Source organism: Rhea pennata, chromosome 5, assembly GCF_028389875.1.
Source record: "Rhea pennata isolate bPtePen1 chromosome 5, bPtePen1.pri, whole genome shotgun sequence".
In the NCBI taxonomy this organism is placed as follows: Eukaryota; Metazoa; Chordata; class Aves; order Rheiformes; family Rheidae; genus Rhea; species Rhea pennata.
In genome coordinates, this window is record NC_084667.1 from 53,799,668 (window position 1) to 53,823,931 (window position 24,264).

Genomic DNA, 24,264 nt, shown 5'->3' on the forward strand with positions numbered 1-24,264 from the left:
TTCTATGAAGTTCTGGGCCTCATACATCTTGTAACCCTTTTCCACTTTGGGGCTTCAGACTTTCCAGTTCTGCTTTAAAGCTTTGTTGGAATTAGTATATCATACTCAAAGAATTGTTCCATAAATATGGAAATTCGTGTTTAAAAATTAATATTCATTGTTTTAAATCAGATAATAAAATACTTCTGAATAATGTAAAAATATTGCAAGCTGTAAATAGATTAATAATCTTAATTTAAATCCTTTTTTACTGGTAACAATACTGTGCTCTCATTGAATTTAGATGTTACTGAGAGACTATGTTATTATTGAGAGAGCTCATACATGTTTGCAAAATGATGTTGTAGGGATATTAATACTAAAATCAATCTGAAAATGTGTACTCTAGTTTCTTCTCCTTGATTTTTGAATGGCTTTGAAAATGGCTTTAGTATAGCTTTGACCGTTGAAACTTGTCAACATTCTTGTGTTTGCAAACAACACTTAAAATAGACTAGTGTAGACGATAGCAAGCCAGAAAATTGGCTCCTGCTACTCTTAAAGAAAATCACAGTAGCTTAATTCCGCATCAGTAGCTTGATTTTACTACAGAGGATTAAACTAGAAATTTACTGATACATTTTTTTTCAGTTGTAATACTACTTATTTTTAAAATATAGTGTATATTGGATCAGTCGTCATCTGTGTTTAAAACGTAAGGTATATAACAAAAGAAAAAGATAACTCCTCTCCAAAAAATACAGGAAATGTGGATTATTATTATACTCTGTTTGCAAAATTTTTCTCCTTGGCATTGAAATTATGTATCTTCAATTTGTCCTGTCTTTTAGGCTGTTGATTTTTTGGTTAAGATTTTTATTATTACACTCTCTTATAAATTTCCATGTAAGTTTTATATATTTCAGTATAATTTTCTGAAAGTTCAGAAAATTAGAAAATAATATTTGAGATGTATAAAATAATGAAGATTTAAATTTCCATCATCTTTCTGATGACAGAAGAACAAAATGGAAAGTGAGGAAAGAGACACTAAACTCATGATCCTTCAATTAAATTATCTGATATTAAGATCATGTGGTAGATCATTGATCTAGATAGAAATGGAACTCAGAAGCTGCTAATTTTGATCTTTTAACCTTTCTTCAGACCATACTATTTCTGGCAACCAGAAGAAGACACAAGTAATTTATGAAAATTTGAAATAGCCACATTTAACAGGAAAGAATACTTTTGGGCTGCCGCATTATAACCATAGTTCTCAACTTTACCCGGTAACATGTGTAGTTAGTGTTACCTTTCTATTAAAATTATAGCTGGGGATGGAGGTTATTTGGTTTTAGCTATTGTAAATATATAGAAACTATAAACATGGAGTCTCTGCTCTGGATGAGAGTCCCAAATTTTCATGAATGGGTCAGAATATTGCAGCCTTGATTAACACTGTGTGATAACCTTAGTACAGTGTTCACAGCTTGCTACTCCCTTGTTATTCATTGTAGAATTTATGATAACTCTTCTTCTATTTGTTTTTTTTATTCTTAATATTAAAGAATTACGTGGCCTGCAAATAAAAAACACTGATGCATGGAGTTTATGGTGCATAACACTCACTCAGAACACAGTTCTAAGTAAGTTGATGGTATACCCTTGTTGACTGCTGCTGAAATCTGGAAACCAGGAATATTTGATACTGTCTCAGACCAGTTATTTTAGCTAGGTGTTGTAATTGTGCAAATGTTTCGGAGGTTGCTATATGTTTTTGTGTGGGAAACCAGTGGGACTACTCTTAGTGATAAAGGTAAGCATAACTTGACAAAGGCTTGTAAGACAAAGGCCTCTGTAGGCAGGATCTGTCATTTGGTTACAATGCAAGTATTCACAGGTGAGCTAGTCTTTGTGTCTGCCTTTACATAGGCAGTAGGAGGAAACAGGCATTTGTAAAGTACAGTCTATCTGACCTGTTTATTCTGAGATAAATTGTTCCCTAGTACGACCTGTTTCTCTCTTGGTTATAAAAGAAAATTATCTTAGAGGTAGCCACGCACAGTCTAAGTTAGGTCAGGTTAATGAAATCATGTGTGCTGAACTTTAGACATGCTTTGGAAGTACTGACACCTTTATGTTAGATCTGTCATCGAACGAGATATAAATGCAATAGCAAGAGTTATCCTTTTTGGAAGGGGAAGGTTTTGTTGGGGCAGAGCTTTTCGCATGTTAAGACTCTTACGTAGAATGATAGTTTGTGCGTTTGGTAAGTATTGTCATCTACAGAATGGAAACCTAATACAGAAGTGAACTGTTTTGTGTATGACTACTCAGCAGGAAAAGACAGAACAAGGATTTGAATTCCGGAATTGCTGCCTTTCAGCCTGTACTTAGTTTTCTAGTTTTCATATTGCCTTCTAATGTGGAAAATCACCTTTGTAAGGATAGTGAAGAATACTGTCTTTCAAAAATATGCCTGAAATGTAGGTTGCTAAACCTATTAAGTTAATACTAGTGATACCTAATTAGCATTTGAATAATTTTACTGCTGCATTATGGAGTACTACACAAAACAATAATAATAATAAAAAAACTTTCCAATAGGACATTATAGTGTTTCTGTTAGGGTGTTCCAGTCTCCATTGATTTTAGTCAAAGCTTTTTACTTCAGCTTCTCATTTATTACATAAACGTGTTCTCCTTTGTAAAAGTGCATTTGTATGCATTTAGCAAAATAGAGCTAAATTGGACTGCTTGTTTGTACCTGTAAATAAATAACTATAATTTCATTTAATCTTCTGAAAGACATAAATGTTGAGGATGTTTTAGAACATAAGTGGAATGTGTGATGATATATTCAGCTCTAAGTGCTGCAAGAAGGCTCTGTGAATACCCTAATGTACTGCTGTGGAAGAACAAAGCTGGAAGATTGTTGACAGTTGCTGTCTTGTGGCTGTTATATGTACATAGTTTCTTTCTTTATATGTCCTGCTAAGAAAACTGAGAATGGCTATGGGATAGGGCGTGCTATATGGAAGTATTTAAAAGCAGTTTTAATATGAGTTTCTTTTAAAAATATGTCTATAATCATATTGTACATTTAATTGAAATGTCACACTAAGAAAAATGCTTGCATGTGTTCATAATGTACAGTTGAGTTTAGTGTGCTTAAGAACAAGCGTTTTAGCTGTTTGAATAGCTGCATTTGCTTAGCAAAACCGATTTTATTCATTTAAATAGGAAAAAGTACATTTTAATATGTAGTTTTATTGTTAATTTTGGCATCCAGAAAAAACAGAACTTTCTAGTTCCAGTTTAGAAGTTCATCCACTTGGGAAATTTTTGTTTTCATCTCACTTCTGTCCTTCATTGGTGTCTACCCTTTCCCTCCCCCCTCCCCCCCCCTTTTTTTGGTTTCTTTCAATTGCAGGATATCATCAAGTAAGACAGAATGAATTGCTGAACATAGTAGAAGAAGATGTAGAAGATCTTAATCTACTCCAGTTTTTGTGTGCTTTTGATGTTTCTTTGATTTTGCTTAACAATATAAACATACATTTGGTTATTCCTCCCCACAACAAAGAAGCAAAAATTAGAGGTCTCTGCAATACTGTTGTATGTTGAGTGAAGTTTTTCGTGTGCTTCTTTCTGTTAGTCCTCATCCTGTGCTTCATCATCTTTATCCTAATAATAGGAAAGCTTCCGCAAAGCCGCTGACTTGATGATCCAGTTTGAAAAAAAAACTTGCATTTTTCCCAAACCTACATTAAAAATTAGAACATTTCATATTAGAAATAATATAGAATGGCTTTTATGGTTGGTATTCTTTGAATGTTGTTTTCTATTACTTTGTTTTAGGAAAAGAGTTAATGCCTATTGATTACATGATAACTTTTTTTTTTTAGTGAAACCTGTGAGCTTGTGGCCATCTTAAGATCAGTGTTTAAAATGTATGTGTTTTTCTAAGCTCTGGCCAGGATATCCAAGGAACAAGCGTGGTGGCAAATCTGCCAGTCCTGATGCGACAGAATCCTGCAGAAACACTTCGTCGGGTTTTGCCAAAAATCAGAGTAAGTTTGCATTCAATGAGTTTTGCATCCATCTTTTTCTGCTAATATAAGTATTTTGATAAGGGAAAAAATCCCAAATAATTTTATTACAAACTGAGTTAATGTATCTTATATAAGATATATTATATCTTTTTGGACTCCTTAGGAAAAGGTGTCTTCAGCAGATCTTACTCATTAATTCACTGAATTTATGTAGATACTATATTTTTTGGAAAAATGTTATAACAGGAGAAGAAAACGGAAGTAATACTGTTTACATATTCTAAAGATATTTGTTTAGAAAAAGGATCATTTAAAGGGCATGAATATCTTCCTGTTTTTGCTCTGCTCTAATTGTGACCCCTTGGTTGATATAGCATAGCAGAAATGAAAAGATTCATTTCAGATGTGGTTTAAGGAGCAGCTTCAGCCAATATAAGACTGTACTGCACAAAGGCAGATTTTAATTCCTAGTAGGTATGCACACTCACATGCAAATCCTAGTAACTCTGAAGCTGCATAAGGCTACAGCAGGTGCTAATATTTTGCATGTGTTAGTCTGCCTCTTCAATAGGTTTAAGGCTACCAGCTGAGTTGAAAAATACATTGTTTTTGTCTATCAAAATATTTGAAAATTTGTTTTGATGATGGAAATTTGGACTATTTTCATTGGAACAGAGTATTGACCCTCTTCTGCTGATAGCATTAACATTTTTCTCTCTGTTTTTGTATCATTAAATCAATTTAATTTTAATTAAAAATCATTTTCTAATTAGTCCTTGGTCTCTTCAGTCATGTTTGAGCATATATGCATCTGTTTTTGTTGCTGCATTTTCGCCTGTCATTTGCTACATTTTTTCTAAATCTAGAAATAACTGATGGATGTTTTGCATTATTTTGGCTTTGGGATAGGTGATAAATTGGACTACTAATGCTGGCTCATTCTTAAAGGAAATACTATTAAGGCTGAGGAGCTGTCACCAATAGTAAATGAGTGTTCTTTTCAGCACTCATAGCATCTCATTCTTCTGTTAATTTTGTAAAGGAGATTGTACTTTCTTTTTATTACTGACTCTTGTCACTTGCTTCCACTTTTCCTCAAATTCCTGCTCAAATAAAGGCAGATAAAATTTATTGTTCGATTTAAATCTGCATGGGTTTTGAACCCAGTGATTTTGAATAGATAGAGAACTGGTAGAAGTAAAGTATTGTAAGGTTTATTTTTAAGTGAGTGAAAACAAAATCCTTGTAGAAAGTTTCACTAATACCTGTTTGTCTTTGTTAGGATCAGGATCCCACTATATAAAGATAATGATATCTTAAGAGAAAGGCCTTTTTTTTTCCTTTTCTTTTTTTTCCCAGATTTTAATAAATAGTAGACTGTTCAGTGTCAGCTGTTTAAACTATTTAGTCAATCCTGGGTCAATCCTAGGAATTACTCTTTTTTTTCACTTTCATGATTCTAAAGCTTTCTTGTGGTTAAAGCATTGAAACAGATCAATCTATGGTCTGGTTTACTGCAACTAATCGCTTTGTTTTAAGCCTATCTTGTATATACACAGCTTTTCAGCTAAAAGAACTTATGTTTGTAAGCAGCTGTTCTGCTGAAAATACGTGCTGTGTTTGGGAAGAGGCAATTAATCATGAAGATTTCTCCTAGGAAATTTATTTTTGCACCATTGAGCTGAGTTATCTTTATAATTTTGTGGACAGACTCAGTTTCCCTATCTGCTTTTAGATCTGCCTTTGGCTTTTTCCCTGGAGAGATTCATGAATGATTTCACTAGGATGTTAGCAGCACCATGCTCTAACCAACCGAGCTAAACCTGCCCCCAGTGTGGAATTTAAATTCTTTTTTTCTCACGTGGTTTAAAAATCTCTTTTCAGCACTATTTGCTAACAGGAAAGTTATTTTCTTGTTGCAGCCAACTAATGGTTACGATTGGTATTTAGATCACTTCAGGAAGATGAAAAAGAGTTTAACTGGTTACTAGTCCAAGCTGAATTAGAAGAGTGTTAGGCTGAAGATCTAAATGTCTCTGGTTCAAGCCCAGGCTTCAGCAAGGGGTGGGGGGGGGGAGGGTCCCTGTTGTTACAACTCTGTCTAACATGCTCTAGGTGACCCTGCTGGAGCAGGGGGGTGGCACTAGATGATCTCCAGAGGTCCCTTCCAACCTTACCAATTCTATGATTCTATGATGATCTTCAATAAGTAGAACTGGAAGCTTGAATTTGGTTAAGAATCTCCTAGGCTGCATTGTCCTCTTTATCTAAAGCACTTTAAAGATGAAAATGAAAACAGCCTTCTGTAGTAGCTGCTGTGTGTTTTTTTGCTGTATCTGTATCAGATTCTCATTGTAAAGTGTAAGATAGTATACATTGTAATAATAACAAAGGTGACATGTCTGAGAATCCCATGCTTTTGTTGTACAATTTTCTCTCCATTGCAGAGATGATTACCAACTAGAAAAGTGGGTCTATGCAAAAATGATGATACTTGTTTGTTCCGGCAAATTATCACGTGTATTTCATTATTTCCTTTGTTGCAGTTTTAAAGAAACTGATTGCTTCAATTACTGAAAAACTGTGTGGCATGTATCTCTCTGCTTTTTTTTGCCCCCCCCTTTTTTTAAGCCAGCTACTTTAACATTATATTAACAAAAGAAATCTAGAAACATACTGTATTATGAAAAATTGTTTTTCTTACTGCCTGTGGAATTAATCTTAAACGGTATCTTCTCTCTCCCAATTTTAAGGAAGAAGCTACTTGAGACACAGTTCAGTATTTTTGGAAAAACCGGTGAATTCTATTCTACTCGTTTGTTAGGAGTTGTTAGACTGAAAGATTAAAAACAAATACCTATGAAGTCTTCAACATGATTAGTTAGCAAATATTTTTCTGTAGGATATTTAAATGCAAGCTCTACTGCATACTTTTCGGCAGAAGAGTCTTTGGTTCCGTATTGTAGGTGTACTCTCTAATATCAGACATCACCTTTCCACTTGCTGTTCTCTCCTGAGATCTCTCAGGAGGAGTTGTTCCAGCTCTTACCTGATTCTTTGAACTCAGCAAATGGCCAAGAAAAAGCTGTCTTCGGAACTCGGGATTAGCACAGACTGAGAGATTGTTTAAAAAACATTGAAGGGCTTCTGTTACCAGATTCTGTGCTTTAAGATGTAGGTCAATAGGCATTAAAAAAAAAAAAACATGTAATGCTTTGAGAAAAATAATGACTTAATGAGGCAAAGTGGTTGGAAACCTTTAACTTAAACCAAGTTTTTACAGTTACTACCACATGTTATTCTGACATTTTATCATTTATTGACTTCAAGAAAAGTTATTATTTAAATTCTGAATCCATTTCTCTCTCTCTTTTTTTATGATTTGAAAGCTGAGTAATTCCTGAAAAGGAGGAATGCAGTAAAAAAAAAAAAAAAAAAAAAAAAAAAAGTATATTTTTAACTATAATTTGGCATATATTACAGAGCGGAGAAGTTCGTTTCTCTCAAAGCCATTTTCTGTTAGAATTTTTTAAATATTAGTAAAGTGATGTTTTTATGCGTTAGAATAAAAGGAAAATACAGTTTTATTCTTAAACTAATAGACTTGATAAGCTGTTGAAAATAAAAATTCCACATGATATGGGGATAAAAAGAATTTTTTTCTGTATAAACAGGAAATGACTCTGGGGAGAAATAAAATGGTGGAGTGTCTCTCTCTCTCTCTCTCTCTCTCTCTCTCTCTCTCACACCCTTTAATAAGTCTAATAAGTGAATACACTCTTTGGTTCACGTGGTGACTTTTTATATAGAGATGGATTAAAAATTAAAATTAAATTAAAAAGCATGATCATTAACGTGATCAGGGCCTGGAAAAAGATCTGTACAGTGAGAGATAGAGTTCCATATATTTAGATCAAGAGGTACTTGGTAAAAGTATCTTCCTTATCGATAAGAAAGAATATTTAAATGAAAAAGTGTATGAAAAAACAAGAGTTAGGAATTGAAGACAGAGAAAAATTAGAAATGAAGCATTTTTAATAATGATAGTAATTAGCCTTTAAGCAAACAACCAAGAAAAGAAATAGATTTGCCATCTTGTGATTTCTTTTAAATTCAGACTGAATGCCTTTCTAGATGACAAATTCAATGAGATTTAAGTTGATGAGCTCAAGGCAGAAGTAAAAGAGCAAAATATAATGGCTCCTGATATACAGGAGATCAGTCTAAATTGAAGTGTTCCTTTTGGCTTTAAACTTTATTAATTAAAACTCTGTGAAGTAAATATGAGTGAAATATCTTTCTGTGGATACTGTTATAAAGTAGATACTTTTAAGGTGCTCTTTTATTTAACATTTACTCTCATTAGCAGGAGAATAGTTCAGTTGTACTCATGTTTGCTGCAGTTTTAATGAGTTAAATGCGTCTATTTAAATGCCTCAAGGACTTTGACTGCAAAATAGTGTTTGGCATCGTTAGCCACTTGACCTATTATTTCTTTTCTTACCCTTATTTTTATTGGAGAAATAGTCCTGACTATTAAGTGGAAATTTTGTATAGCCTATAGAGGCATAATCCAACTTATTTGCAGTTAGGATCTTGCAAATAGTCTTGCATCACAGGGAACTAAGCTGACCATTAGTTTACTGCATTGGTTTCATGTCTGTGAATTGGGAAAGATCACTTATGAATTCAAATTTGTATGTGAAAAGTAAGTTGTGTAGTAGTTGCAGGATGATATTTGTCCAACAGTATTGTGGCTATATAACAAGGTAAAAAAAACAGTTTGGTTGTTTAGTATACTTAGAGAAACCTGAAAGCAAAAATAAATACTACTTTTATTAGAGCTGAGGCTAAAACGGATTCAAGAAGATAAGTGTAATGAATATTCTGGCTGACTGAATTAGAAATTTTGTTCTCACTTGTGAGAAACTCATAATCCTGGTTACTTTTATAGATAAATGTAGAAGTTGATATATGCAGATTTATTATCTTCCTTTAAAACCAGTTAGTCTAAAATGATGTCTAAGACCCTTCGTGTATTTAGCAATAGCTCTTTTAGGGCGGAGATGAGCAAAATCAAGTAAGCCATACCTAAGTAAACATACCAGATCTAAGTAATGATTAAATTAGGTGTCAGTATTTGTGATAAGCTAATAAAAAAAAACCGAACACATTATTTATCATTTTGAAGCTAACATAGGAATGAGATTATGAAATATGTTTGTAAATTGTACAGTTGAAATGGCATCTGGTATGGATTCTTTTGCACGGAGATCCCACTCTCTAGATTTCTGCATGCACCTCCTCATGAACCTTGGAAGTCATTGAAATGCAAGTGTAGGGAAAGCTTAGACATGCTTCCGAGCATTTCTTGTTGTGCACCAAATGGTTCCTTTCAAGTGATGTTAGTAGTGTTTTCCTGTTTTCCTCACTACTCAATGCCACCAAAAGCAATGGAGGGAGGTTTCAAATACTTGATTGATTTTATTCTTTTTATTTTAATAAGAGATTTTTCCAAATGTTTTGATTACAGAAAACTGTGACTGCCTCTAAAGTGTGTACATCAGGCCTTATTCAATGCTGTCTGAGTTGTTTCACACTCATTTTCATAATTACTTATTTTCCTGATTTATCAATGTCCCCTTGACAGCTTTGTTTTATCCTTGTTGATTTTGGAGTTTAGGAAGAACTAGGGTGATTTTCACCCTGTCTTCTACCAAACATTGATGTTAAGGTTTATCTTGGTATCTTGGAGTTTTTGTAATTCCCCTTTGTTTCTATGTCTTTCCAGTCCTAAATGAAAATTCCTGTCATATCAGTGCAATTACTAAACTGATAGACTCTATCTCTATTTGCAGTATTCTTACAAGAGAATTCTGTTCCTGCAGCATATTAAATTAGAACTAAATTTTCTCTTTTCCAATTACTGGAATAAGCCATGCTTTCTAAATTTTGAAGGTTTTGATGCCTGAACTTAACTTGTAGACATTGAATGTCCTTATTTGAGTAGGATAGAGAGGAAAAGCTTTTCTCTTGCAGAATGAGAATCTCCGGTGATTCCATGTACAGAAAAATACATTACTTTGTAAATAAGTAAATTTATATTATGTGAGTTTAAGTTGCTCAGTTTGAGATCAGTGAAACTGAAATGAGAAGGGAGGCCCACACATTTTTGTATGCAGAACTGTTCAGTTCTGAGTGCAAACATCAATGCAGGCAGATGTGTAAGCAATCTAGAAATTTACATTTCAATGTCTCCCGAGGTCCATGAGGAGGCACATCCAGAGAATGTGTTCTCACACATGATTATTCAGAGTTGTGTGGATCTGTGGAGGAGACTATTTGGAAACTTTATTTGATGGTAAGTAAGCCTGATTGCATTATTTACAAATTGAGTATGTCCATAAAATTGCATTCAGCTCCATTATGCTTTAATCTAAGGCAGTGTCTTATCTGCAGTGTTTGGATGGTTCTTCTGATTTTGGAGGGTTTTTTTTTTTTTTAGTTGCATATTTATTTTTTCTTTCTTTTTCTTTCTTTCTTTTTTCTTTCTTTCTTTTTTTTGGGAAAAATTGTATCTCAAAATCCTAGAGCAATATGCATATGTATTCTGATTCCAGAAACATTCATGTTAGAAATTCAGTAAGTAGCCTTATTCTTTGCCATGGCCGTTGTAGTAACAGTAGAACAAGGACAGAGATAGACCGTGGAGATAACAAAAGTGCAGTTTCCATGACTATTGAATGCATTCTGTTAATTCTGTTACACTTTTTGGTTGGTTAGCTGCCCAATACTGTGGCTTTTTTTGTTTTTTGTAGTGGGAAGAGAATGCTGTTATAAATATTCAGGTATAAACATTTACAGAAAGCTCTTGAGAGATAAGTAGTAATTTTCCTTTAAAACCAGATAAACTGAAAAGGTATACACTTGCAGATACAAACTAGTTGGCATTTGTCTAATGACAGCTTGTTTTAGTTTTATAAAGCAAGCAGTCTCCTGATTCATTTTCCAGATGCTTACCTCATTTCTTCTCTGCAAAAAATGTATAAAATGGATATTTTTTTAAAAATTAGTATAGATTGATTTTTTTAATTAAAAATGAGATTATCTTTGGTTGTTAAAATGTGATTTGAGAAAACACTATTCATCTCAAGCACATCAAGAAAAGAAACAGAAGAGCTTCCTACATGGAGTATCGAATAGAAAATGTAGCCTCTAAGCAGTTACTAAGTTTGAAATCGCTCATGAAATGAGCGTAATGCTTTATTAGTAGACTAAATGCACTTAATGCACTTAATTGTCTCATCAGGCAGAAAGATGCATTTAGACAAACGAATGAAACATATAACTGATAGATATGTACATATTCATAATGACTACTATGTCATAGATTACATACTGCAAGCTCTTGGCATATAACTGAAAATGAAATGTGCTTTTTATTTCATCACAGAAATTTAATCAAATTTAATTTCCATATTATCATTGTTTAACTTTTGAACGGGTACTTTTAACGATAGCCTAATTAATTATGTTGTTATATGGTAAACTTTAATATTAGTAAATACTGAGTTATTTGACTAAATATCCTAATACATACTGCTTTATTTTTAAGAGAGTATATGTACATCTTTATTTGTGTTCCATACCAGTTGGTAAGGGCTGAAATTTAAACTGGTGCTGCTATTTTAGTATTGCCTTGCAATACTAGAAGGAAATGCTTCTCTCTAATTCATCTGCTCAAACAGAGGAAGTAAAAGTGTTGACTGGCTTGTTTTTACATCTTATTCTGTAAAGTAGAGAAATCCATACATAAACGTAGATGAAACTGAAGTTACAAAAAATATAATTAACTTTACTTTTATTAAGTGTTATAAGAGACTTGAATATTTCTAAGTAATTACTACTAAGAGAAAATGATTTTACAACCAATTTTGTAATCTACCCAGATTTTTGCATACTGATTCTTAAAAATGAATGTAAAAACTTTGAGTGTTCTTTCAATAACTTTCTGGCTCATCTTTTTAAATTGATACAATTTGTAATTATACAGGAAGTGCTGCATGTTGCAGGAGTGGAAATGCAGTTAACAGCTGCGGTTTCATTTTTGACTATTCTGCAAGAGGAATCAGTGTCCATTCATACGTACTCCCACTCCTTTCTACACATCATTCTGCAGAATCTGGAACACAGGGATGCAGGTCAGGGCTGTACAACTATGCTGATGACTGATTAGTTCTATATGTTTTGTTTCCTTAGCAACTGTACAATACTGTGTAAAGCACTGAGTGCAGTTACTAAGACTTTATTTTTCTACATTTGCATGAATTAAAACATTTTGGCATGCTGACAACTTACTGGTATTTAAATACAAGTCATCTTCTGCTGATTAAAGCAAAGAAAAATACTTACTTTGTTTGGAGGACTAAATTCTGTAGTTTTTACTGAGTTCAAAATTCAGGATTACTAAAATTCTTTGGCTAAGAAAATGGAGAATGATTGACATTTCTTTTATGATTATTTGGGTTTTTTAACTTCTTTGACACTATGTTTAGATTACAAAATAAAAAATGGCCTGCTTTTGCAAACATAGAACATTTAGGTGCAAGAGAAAGGAAGGAATACACGTCTTCTAAATGAAGAAAACTATTTTTTAAGACAGAATAATTATTTCCCCTACCTGCACCAGAATTAAAAAGAATAAGGAAATGGAGGCAGAATTTGCTTCTAATGTATGCTGCTGCCTAGTGGGAGTACAAAGTCTTCAGTGTTAATTTAATGCCTTTAGATATATAGTTCATTGAAGAGATGAATGCAAGAAGTGAGAACTAATTGTATAAAATCAATGTGTGTTCGGTTATACTTTTCGTACGTCATAACATATAACCTATTTCTTATTGGCAGGTGTCAGCAATGCATGGCTAGAAACTCTTCTTGCTGTAATAGAAGCTTTACCAAAAGAGACTATCAGACATGAGGTAATAATATTCTTGCTACGCTAACAGAAGATTAACGTTCTGTTTTTCAAAAGATTGGAGTCTCCTGCAAATTTCATTCACGTCAATGAGATTTGTTTCAGTTCTACACTTGTGAAAAGCAGTTACATTTGTGGAATATGCTGTGAGAGAGGAATGTGCTGAGGCCAGACAGGAAGGTCACCTTAAAAAGCTTCAGTGTCTTCACCGAATAAGTTCCATATATATTTTAACATTTGCATTACACATAGAATTCTTAGAAATGTTATCATGTCTGCTGTTTCGATTTACAGGGTAGTATGTCATTCTGTCTCTTCATGAGGAAAAAACATCTTGTTTGTTACTTGGATTTCTGCTAGATGGGACTGACTACTAGAGATATTTCTCACTGTGTAATCTAATGTTGTGCAAACACTGTATTTTTCTGCTGGGCAGCTTGAGGAAAATGAATGAATTCTGTCACTAATTCATAATGGTACCTCCTCTTTACTCTGCTCATTTATTCAGTTTTGTGCTGAGAATCCCTATTTGATTGTTAAGTTTAAAAGTTTTCAGGTAGGTTTATCTTATTCTGTTTATAATTTAGAACTATATGGAGCTGTAAATATGTTGTTGTTTACACAGTATAAAAATACACATTAAAATCAGCTACTAATTGAAATCCAGCACTTAAATAAATAAATAAAATTTCTAAAAGGTGAAAACTTAAGGGGAAAATAGGAGAAATTAATCTCATCAGCTCCGAATCTATTAGTAATATAATTTTAAAGATGTCATTTAAATATAACTTAGTTTCTCCCCTGATTTTTCTGTGGAATACAGGAAAACATTTGCCACGGAACTGGAGATAATTGGTGTTGGAAGGGACCTCTGGAGATCATTTGGGCCAGCCCCCCCGATCAGTCAGGGTCCCCAGGTTGTCCAGAATCATGTCTAATTGAGTTTTGAATATCTCCAAGAATGGAGATTCCACAGCCTCTCTGGACAACCTGTTCCAATGTTTGACTACCTCATAGTGAACAAGTGTTTTCTTGTATTAAAGTGGAATTTCCTTTGTTTCAGTTTGTGTCCCTTTCTTCTTGTCCTGTCACTGGGCACCGCTGGGAAGAGTCTAGCCCTGTCCTCTTTACACCCTCTCATCAGATACTTACGAACAATGGCATGATTCCCTTGAGCCTTTTCTCACCCAGACAGAACAGTCCCAGCTCTCTCAGCCTCTCATTTGACGTGTGCTCCAGTCTCTTTATTATCTTTGTGGCCTTTCACTGGACTCACTCCAATATGTCCATGTTTTTCCTGTGCTGGGAAGCCCAGAACTGGACACAGCACTCCAGATGTGGCATCACCAGTGCTGAGCAGAGGGAAAGGATCATTACCTTGACCAGCTGGTAATGCTTTATCTAATGCAGCCAGGGATACTTTTGGCCACCTTTGCTATAAGGGCACACTATTGACTCATGTTCAGCTTGTTGTCCACTGGGATCCCCAGGTCCTTTTCTGCATGCTTCCACAAAAATTTGCTTTGAGAAGATAACAACTGGTGAAGCAATGTTGATTCAGCACCTAGACAGAAGCCATCTGAAAATGGGCCTTTTTGTATCAGAAAACCTAGGATATTCTATTTTTAAATTTTTGTTTGTAAGTTAAAATCACAGGACAATCTTAGATTCCAAGGACGCAAGAACAGGTGTGTTGGATCAGACCAAAGGTTAAGCTAATTCTGTGTCCTGTCTCTAACCATGGCCACTTCAGGGGAGAGAATGTGTCCGGGTCAATAATTAACCTGGTGTGTGTTCACTATTGTAATTCAAAGACTAAGTAAGTAGAATATAGTTTTGTAGATCACTAATGACATGCAGTACTATAGTTAGAAACATACCTATATACTAATTCAAGCCTGGGTGATCTTTGTGCTCTTACAATGGGAAAATTGTCTTGCCTCAATTTTTCTGCTGCTAAGAGGTGGAGACTGCTTTTAGAATACTGTTAAGCTTTTCTGTCCTGTATATTATCCTTTTGTGGGGCTCTGCAAGAGATATTAAGAATTGTGGCAAGCTACAGGAGTTACCTCTCTGTAGTGTTCTCCCAGACTCAGCACCTGGATTTCCACAACCATTTCTGTGCAAAAAGTAGTATCCCTGAATGTTGTACTTTACAGTCCTTTCTTAGTTTATCTCTGGTGCTATAGAGGTGATCCAACAAATGGCAGCACAGCTACAGTATAAGCTGCAGAGTTTCTGCATCTATATGGAAATGAAACCTCTTCCCTACAGATTCCCCAAGTATACATAACTGAGAGGGATTATTGCCTCCAAACTCCACATCAGATGTGGTGTTTCCTAGGAAAACTGGTCGGAAAGAATCTCAGAGAGGTTGTCTTTTCCTCTTTATTTGTTTTTTGTTTTGTTTTTTCTGTGCAAGAATAGATTTAACATTTTTTGTGAAAATTCCCAGCTAATAGCTATAAATATTCATGTACAACTTAGTCTCAAAATAAAGACACAAGTAGACAGATGTAAAACTGTGGCTGTGATGTGAATCATAAACTGCAGTTTGGGCCAAGATATGGATGTAATATACTATAATTAACACTGAATATTAAATGCAGGTTTCTGGTAGGCTGTTGATGTACATACGTGTTATTATTGCTCACACTAAATAATCCTAGGAAAGGAGTAGATGACATTTGGGATATATATTTTACTAGATTATTTTTTTAAAGGCGAGAATGTTATTTACTGTTCAACTTTTTCTTTTTTTTTTTCCTTCATATAGATCCTGAACCCACTTGTTTCCAAGGCACAGCTTTCTCAAACACTTCAGTCTCGCTTAGTCAGTTGTAAAATCATGGGAAAATTAGCTAGCAAATTTGAAGCTCATATGTGAGTAGACTGTACATCTATTTTCATTCCATGATGTATATCAACATTTCTTTGTTGGGGACAAAAATTATTACAAGAAAACTGGACTTTATCTCAATAACTAAATACTCTCTTCTTACAGGTCCATTTTTCTGAATAGTAATTAATGATAAAAAATGTTCAGTATATTCACAGTTGCCGATGTTCACCAATGTCTAACTTCAATTCATATGTTCTTCTACAAGTTGGGTACCATTTTCACATCATTGTTTCATACCGTTTTTTTTACTAGGAAATAAGCCAAACGGTGGCTGTCTCTACAATTCATGGAGACTGTAAGATTTCATAACGTAAAGAAAAAAAAATCTTAAGAACCCTTGTTCTTCTTTTTTTATTATTATTTTTTAACCCAAATTTTACAATAATTTGTAGGGATCTTTTTTTCTGTCCATAATTATATGTACACAGATTAGGAGCCACTGCTTTTGACTGATATTAGTCCAGCTATTAAATTAAGTGTCTGTGGCTTTGAACAATGATGCAGAACATGGAAACAATGATGAAAGTAAAACTGGATAAGTTACTTGACAAAAACAGTTGAAATAGTACATTTTTTGGACAGCTTGTCCAGCCTAATGTGTTTTTGCCTAATGTTTTCTATTCATGTCCTTTTCGTTGTGAAATAAATCAACTGAAGGCTACTAAATTCACAGAAACCGCATCTAGTTTAGGAATTTCTCTCTAATGATGATTTTCATTCACCCCAAGACGCAAGAATTCACTATAATAGAAAAGATGAACAACAGGACCATATGACAAGATCATTAGAAACAAATTTATTTTTTTCTTCAATGAGAAAGAACTAAAGGCAAACAAAAAGAACGTATCATCTTTGCTAGAAGTTGAGTATACTTGTCAGACATGCAGAAGTAATGATCATGGTAAAATAATATTTTCTGAGAACATTACCAAAGCCTTTAAATCTTTATCTTCAAAATCTTAATTTGCAAGAATCTGGAAAAATCATGATTGCTTTTAATTATATGGTGTTCCATTCTCCTGAAAATAAAGTGAATTTCCAGATCACTTGGAATCTTAAGAAAAGTTGTTATAATTTTAAGCACAATAAGTTAAAATAACCCTATTTTTTGTTTTTGTTTTTTTTTAATATGAGTGCTTACTTTTTAGAAATAGAGAACCCCTCATTTCAGTGAACTGATAGCAGCATCATTTCTAGATAGAAGCTACAGACAGGTTAGGTGAAGATCATTGAGAAATTTCTGAGATATATTTGTCCTCTGTTAGAATTTTTTCAGTGTAGTGGAGGGTGATGGAAAGAGATCTTGATCCGCAGGTGTAGATTATGGCACAATCTGAGTAAGATTCATGAAACCCTATCATTCCCCTTATGGGGGAGATCATGCTGTAGGCTCAGGAGAGGTATCTGTCCTAAGGAGTTAGCCATATAGAAACATATCTTCACATTCTTCTTCAGAAAGGCACCATTTTTCTTCATTAAATTTATACTATAATAAAAATTTCTTTCATATTTCACATGACTTCCAGGATATTTGTGTAGGTCGTTGGCATAGTCATGACCTTGAAATAAAACGTTGCTTTTTTTACACCCTGTTCCAACAGCTGACTAAAAGCAAGTCTTTCTTGAAAGCAGTTGCTACTTCAGAGTATTTTAAAGTGCCAGTCTCCCTAGGCTTGGTACAATTTTTGAAACTTCAGGCTAAGCATTTGCTATAAAATCAAATTCATTTTCACTGGGATGAATGGAGGATATGCAAACCAGCTTGAAAATGTTCTTGTTTCTGTCTTCATACCCTTTCTCTGAGTTTTAAAGCAAAATAGGAGTTTGGACAGAGATGTTTTATGAATACTCAAAACAATCTTGGGCAATGAAAGGAAACGCAGTGGCTGAACCTGCCAAGTTACTGTCTGTGTTTTTACTTAAACAGAATTCAAAATAGTTTTTCTGTATCTGCTGTTGGTTTTACATGAATACTAGGGTATACTTTCATAAAATCATTGCAGTTTTAGAGCTTTTAATCTTAAATTCTTGTGGATTGTTCAATTTTATTCCTAAGTATTTCTTTGATAGATGCATATTGAAAATGAAGTATTAGTGAACATCAAGTGAGCCACCTCCTCTGAATGTGTTCTGTTGTTTTGTTCTGTTGTTTTATTTTAGAAGAATTTCAAAACATGATTAGGAGTGATATCTCATTAAGTGCCACACAAACAAACAAGATGGCAGAATATAACTTAATCTTCTCACTAAAGTGTCACTAATTCCTACCTCAGGACATTTTCTTTTTTTTCCTTCATTTCAATGTTTTTATGTCTCTTGAATTCTCTTTAGACTTAACAATATATATATGTATCTATGCATGAAGACTGTACTGTTCTAGACCTCAAGAATGGGCCAAAGAGTGTATGAATTGTAGTCTTGCATTCATCCCACATTTGGAGCTGAAATAAATGGAAGATTTTACTACCTTCATCAGTTGTACTCAAGCTTAGAATTAACTTCATCTACATATTATGTGATCCTACAATAGCCTAAGGGCTATTATAATTATGGGAGTATGTGGATCACTGTTTTTTTGCTTTACAGTTAGATAAACTACTCAGTAGCTCCTGAAATTTGGTTAATCTGAAAAGAGAAAAAAACTTAGAGCCTGTTTTTCACTTGGCAGCTGAGTTTCTGCAGAACACAAGCACCAGGCTGGATATTAGGTCCTGCAGAGCCTACTCAAGCTGTGTGGATTGTATTTATCTTCAAGAATAAAAGTTCTGCATAAAAGTTTGGAAACATGCCAGAAGACTGACCCACAGCAGTGTGTAAATGTGATTTGGAATATCTTTGGTATACATAGGAAAAGATCGTGTGAATCAGAGGACCTGTCTTATTCCGTCATGATTTCTATCTCAATAAAACAATCTCTTATTAGTATTCCCATTATCTGTTTTCAGAGTAAAGATAAAACTAATTGGAATTTGCATTTCTTGTTATATAATTCTTTGTATTCTGAAGGTAGCTGTTTAAAAACTGTATTGAAGATTGTTATTGAAAGAGGACAGGACCTCTAAGTCTATCTAGTATTTTCATAGTTTTTAAAAAACACTAGATAAAATATGAGCAAATTATGACTATTTCTGAAAAGAAATCCTTTTTTGTTTATAGTTTTTTATCTGAAGTACAGTATTATTTTATAAGCATTAGCTTCAGAAAAGTCAGTTTTCTGCATCACTAGTTGCCATGCATGCTAAATTATTTTTTTAAATTGCAGTTAGAGGTAATACAGTGGTAAAATTTGAATATTGCAGAGTGACTTTTATATGTTTTTGTTCTGTATATTAATGAATAATGTTCACATTTTTAGTATTAAAAGAGACATTCTGCCATTGGTAAAATCACTGTGCCAGGATGTAGAGTATGAAGTTAGAACTTGCATGTGTCGGCAACTGGAACATATAGCTCAAGGAATAGGGTGAGTACAATTCGCATAACTGCTACTGAATGCAAACTCTCTCTCTAAAATATTTAATGGTAACTCATGCATAATCAATGATAAATTTAGAGTGTATAGATGTGTTCTTGTGAAGTGCGGTTAGCGGTTTTCCATTCTTATATTTTTATTTGTATGTGATAGTAAAATTACTGAACCATGTAAACAACACTTTTTTATGTAGATAAATAAGGAGTTCATATAAAGATTATTGGAATCATTTGAATTATCCACTGATGTCATTAGATTTTAGATTAAGACCTATTTAAAAATGAATGAGGACTATGGCAAGAATTAGTAGTTTATACTAACTACTGTGCTACTTTTTGTAAAAGGATGGTAAAAGTGTTTTTGTATTTGAAACAAAATTCAATTCAGTATCAGCTTTTACTCTAGCCTTGAAGACTCTCAATATTGTACATATAGGCATAGAAAAAATTCTGGAACTTGATATTCTAACATAATAAATTAGAATGTTAACTACACATTCAGGATTGGTCCCTAAATGAACAACTGTTTTAAAATTCCTGGTCTATCTTCCTCTTCTTTTTCATTGTTTTTATTTAATTTTCATTTTCTTACAGATTTGTTAATTTTTCCTTGTTGGCCACCCAACAAATGTTTGAATAAGTAAGAATTCTTACAGAGACATTGTTTCATTGTATGTTTTCTCTTGACTCTTCACCTTCTTTTGCAGGACAGAACTAACAAAAACTGTGGTACTTCCTGAATTAGTAGAACTTGCAAGAGATGAAGGCAGCAGTGTTCGTCTTGCAGCCTTTGAGACGTTAGTGAATCTACTTGAAATGTTTGATGCAGGTAAGAGCTTAATTTAGACTGACAAGCCCAGTTATTAAGACTTTAATACATCTTACAAATGTGTTGAAATGCTTTCTGTTCTGTCTGAACTTTTAGTACACTTCATTTATTTGGTTTACAGTTTTTATCCTTTATATTTGTGTATTTCATGTCCTAAAATGCTTTAGGCAGAATAATTTCTAAGGAAGGTGAACCAACTGTTCATAAAATCACTTACTTTCTTATTCCAGGTTTCTAATATAATGAGACTAAATTGAATAAAATTGCTTTATAACTGATCAGAATGATATGTTGTTGTCTTTTACTTAATACTACCAATATGCTTAATACAATATGCTTGTGCAACAGATAGGAACTTTTGTACTCTTTTACAGTTAACTGTTTTTATCTCTTAAGTAATATAAAGCTGAAGAAGCTAGGCTGGGGCAATGATGTGATATTTGTATGCATCAGCAAGCCTTGCAGATTTAGCATTCACTTTTTTGTCAGATACATTTGTAAGTTTCTGAACAGAAAATATTTCTTCATGACCTGTAAGCTGTGCTATACACAATTGATCCATTTTTAAGATATACTAAGTACCAGCAGTTGCTGTTTAAATCCCTTTAAAATTGTGTGTATTTGGCACTGAAAGCTTTCTGCTTTACAATGAGAAAGTGTGCATATATTTTAAAGCTTTTTATTGTATTTAAAAAAGAAAAATGCAAATGCTTATGTCTCTTCCAGCACCATACCTTTTTCCCAGTGAGCACACATATGTCATTCTTCTCCAGATGTAGAGATGAATGTGTCTATGTTCATGTGAGAAAGGGGAAATTCTGTGTAATATCTGGTTCTTTTGGCTTAGTGGTGGTGGGATGCCTATATTTATGGCTCTCAGATTCTCATCCCAAGTTCACTTCAACATTGGTTGGAGTGAACTTTGAGAACTACTTCCAGTGTAAGGGGACATTCTGGGTAGCTGGAATGTTTTGTGCTCCAGCCACCTACCCTGTCCTGAACTTTTCAGGGGTGTGTAGAAGACAGTAACAGACAGCTTTTCTAGCTCTGTGTCAATATATTCTCCATCTTCTTTGTACCATTAGAGATGTACAAAGGAGCAAAGCAGGTAAGAGATCCTTGCTACAGCATATATGACAGAAAAAGAAAGAATCTCTGTTGAGCTAGTGATGGTTGATCACTACTCATGTTTTGCCACCTTTCACTTTATACTGTCATTTTCTCCAAATTCTTCAGTTGTTTATCTTCATTAGTGACTATATATTTTGCACCACGTTTCCCACTCCTGTCTTGCTGACTATGCTATTCCTTCCTGGTACATAATTGAGGAGCAAATATTTACTTTTCAGGAACTTGTTGATGAATTACTAAAATACACATGATTGCATATAAGCCATATGGAGAAATACATAAAGAAATAAGATGGTTGGGGGAGAATACCATAAATGGACTTTTTAGCTGTTAGCACTTGTATTAGTAAGTATGATAGTAGGTTAATTTTCAAATTATCAGGCCTTTACATTGATGTGATCAGGTTTGTGCTTCTCTGCTCCTCCCAGTCTTCCCCCGACCCTGACAAAATAATTATTGTAACTATCACTTTTAGTTATTGAAAAAGAGCTTGAGAAAAGCAATCGGGGATTATTTATAGGTTTGCAAGGAATGCATTTGTAGAGGGTTGGTTTGCATGTTTTTTGGTTTCATGACTGAATTAGAAAATGAAGATTTCACAGGTAATTTGAAATTATATGCTAGGGTTTCTTTCTCACAAAATGAAAACATTGCTTGAGGTCAACCTAAATATTTCATTCAGCCCAAATACTTGCTGAATTTGGATGTTATGTCACCACGTAGAAAAATCCTAATCACTTTTAAATGTGACCATTTAAAATACAATATCACACAAGTCAAAATGTTTTATTTTGAACATTTTGCTGCTTCATTTTATAGGGAGACAGAGCACATAGCACTATTCGCTCAATTTGACTTTGATTGCTAATTAGTTTAATTTCTTTCCCCTGCCCTTAATTACTCTGTTTCTCTGTGAATTTATTGTTTACCGAAAGACTTTTAACCTCTTCTCAGTGGTTTGTAAAAACTCACTTTTAACAGACCCATGTTTCTCTTTCTACGTTTATAGTCATATTCTCTTTTTAGCTCCATAAATAGCTATCTTGGTTAAAAGAGAAGTTAGTGACTGTTCATTTACTCATATGCTGCGGGTGGAAAGTGTTTCTTTAGTGGGTGCCCTCCCTTAAAAAAAAAAATATAAAGAAGAAATGGAATAGCAGGTAAGGTCTTAAACATCAAGATCTATATTATGGTAATATGTTGATCATTCTCTCTACCTCCTGCATGTTAAAAGATACTTTTCACAACTTGTTATGGAAGCTTACTGTACATGCTCCTTTTTAAATGTTAGATGACAATAACTAACTTGAGAAATCCTACTTATTTTTCAGATGATAGGAGTCAAACTGTTCTCCCCTTAGTGAAATCATTCTGTGAAAAATCCTTCAAAGCAGATGAATCTCTTCTAGTTTCTTTATCATTCCACTTTGGGAAACTATGTAATGGACTATATGGTATGTTTTAATTACCTCCAAAAATATCTTAAAAATGAGAGGAGCTGAGAAAATTTGAAATATTTGGAAAATATTCAGTTAGCCTGAATATATCAATGAAATGATGTTTATGAAAGTAAACAGGGAATTGAAAGTCTGAAATAGTCTATTACGTCAAGATTGAATTGTGTGAATTTCCTGTAAGTATCCATCTGTTTATTGTTTTTGTTACGTTTAGGCAGGAACAGAGATGGTTTTGGTTTATTGGTTTGACTGATTTATTTTGATACCTTGTTGGATATTCTGGAAAGTCTGAGTGAGTTGGATGATTAATCTTTTGAAACTAGAAACCTGTGAAAACACAATGTGATATTAACTGTATGCTCACCTCTGTGCTAGCTACACTTTTTGAGGCACACTAAAAAATTACTTTTTTTCTTTTGCAACCATTTGGAACACTTTTACATTGCTTGTTCATGTGCAGCCTATGAACAGAAGCATCTCAAAAGTTATTTTTGTTGATTTTTATTTTGGTTTTGGTTTTCTTTTTTCTTGATACAACTGCCACCTAGCCACTCTTTCTCTTTCCTAGATTTGAGCAGGTGATGTATATCTGGCTAAGCACAGTACCTTAGCTTTGTACTTTTGTACTAATACACAATAATACTAATATCTAATGTTTTAAGGCCATGTCTCCAACTTGTGAAGATCTCTAAGCCTATCTTCTGAAGAACTAGCAGTCTCGCTCCTAGCTTGTCTTCAGCGCATTTAATAAACGTACTTTCTAATCCATCATCCAAAAAATAAAAAAAAGAAAGGTACTGAATAGTACCTGAAGTAGGACTTCTTTATAGATTTGTCTGTCTTGGCAGTGAACTGTGGGTAACTTTCTCTTAGCTGCTTTTCTAAGCAGTTTTACAGTAATTTTATAGATTTTTTCATCTATCGCTCTGACTTCTTTTTTTGCTTATGAGGATGTCAAGATATGTGACATTTCCTGCCTCTTTTTCGTTCACCAGTATTGTTATCCACTATTAGAAGGAAATGAAATTAGTTGGCTGTTACTCATTTTTTCTGTTTCCTCTTAGGTGCTCACAAGTAGATTTTGGGATTATTCCATATTTTTCAAAAATGGAAATTAAGCCGACAGATCTATAATTTTATGGCATATCCTTTCCCCTGTCTGAATATTAAACATATTAAATACTTAAGCCCTTTTGCAGTTTGGCGTCCACTCCTTTAAGATTTCAGCAGCTAGTACTTTAAATGCTCTTGAATACTTGAATGAAGCACATCTGACCTTGCAAATTTTGAAAACCTCTCATTGTCCAAGCATTCGCTGACCTGTTCCTTTTATATTTGCAGCTTAAATCTTTCTTCTTTGTCACTGTTATTAATTGTGCTGAACCTGATCATATTTGATGATTCTAGTGAATTTCAGAGACAAAAAATATAATAAAAATGTAAAAGCAATTAAGCATTTCAGC

At 33.7% G+C, this 24,264-nt stretch overlaps 1 protein-coding gene across 1 annotated transcript in view; it reads left to right on the forward strand.

Moving 5' to 3' along the window:
- Window positions 1-3,989: 3,989 nt before the first annotated feature.
- The window catches only part of PPP4R4 (protein phosphatase 4 regulatory subunit 4), a 43,455-nt gene continuing 23,180 nt past the window's right edge, over window positions 3,990-24,264 (forward strand). The window contains exons 1-7 of the mRNA XM_062576913.1: window positions 3,990-4,055; window positions 12,091-12,238; window positions 12,942-13,015; window positions 15,788-15,894; window positions 19,269-19,376; window positions 20,092-20,213; window positions 22,676-22,798. Coding sequence (XP_062432897.1) covers window positions 4,005-4,055; window positions 12,091-12,238; window positions 12,942-13,015; window positions 15,788-15,894; window positions 19,269-19,376; window positions 20,092-20,213; window positions 22,676-22,798 — 733 coding nt within the window. The 5' untranslated portion in view covers window positions 3,990-4,004. The remainder of the gene's footprint in view (window positions 4,056-12,090; window positions 12,239-12,941; window positions 13,016-15,787; window positions 15,895-19,268; window positions 19,377-20,091; window positions 20,214-22,675; window positions 22,799-24,264) is intronic.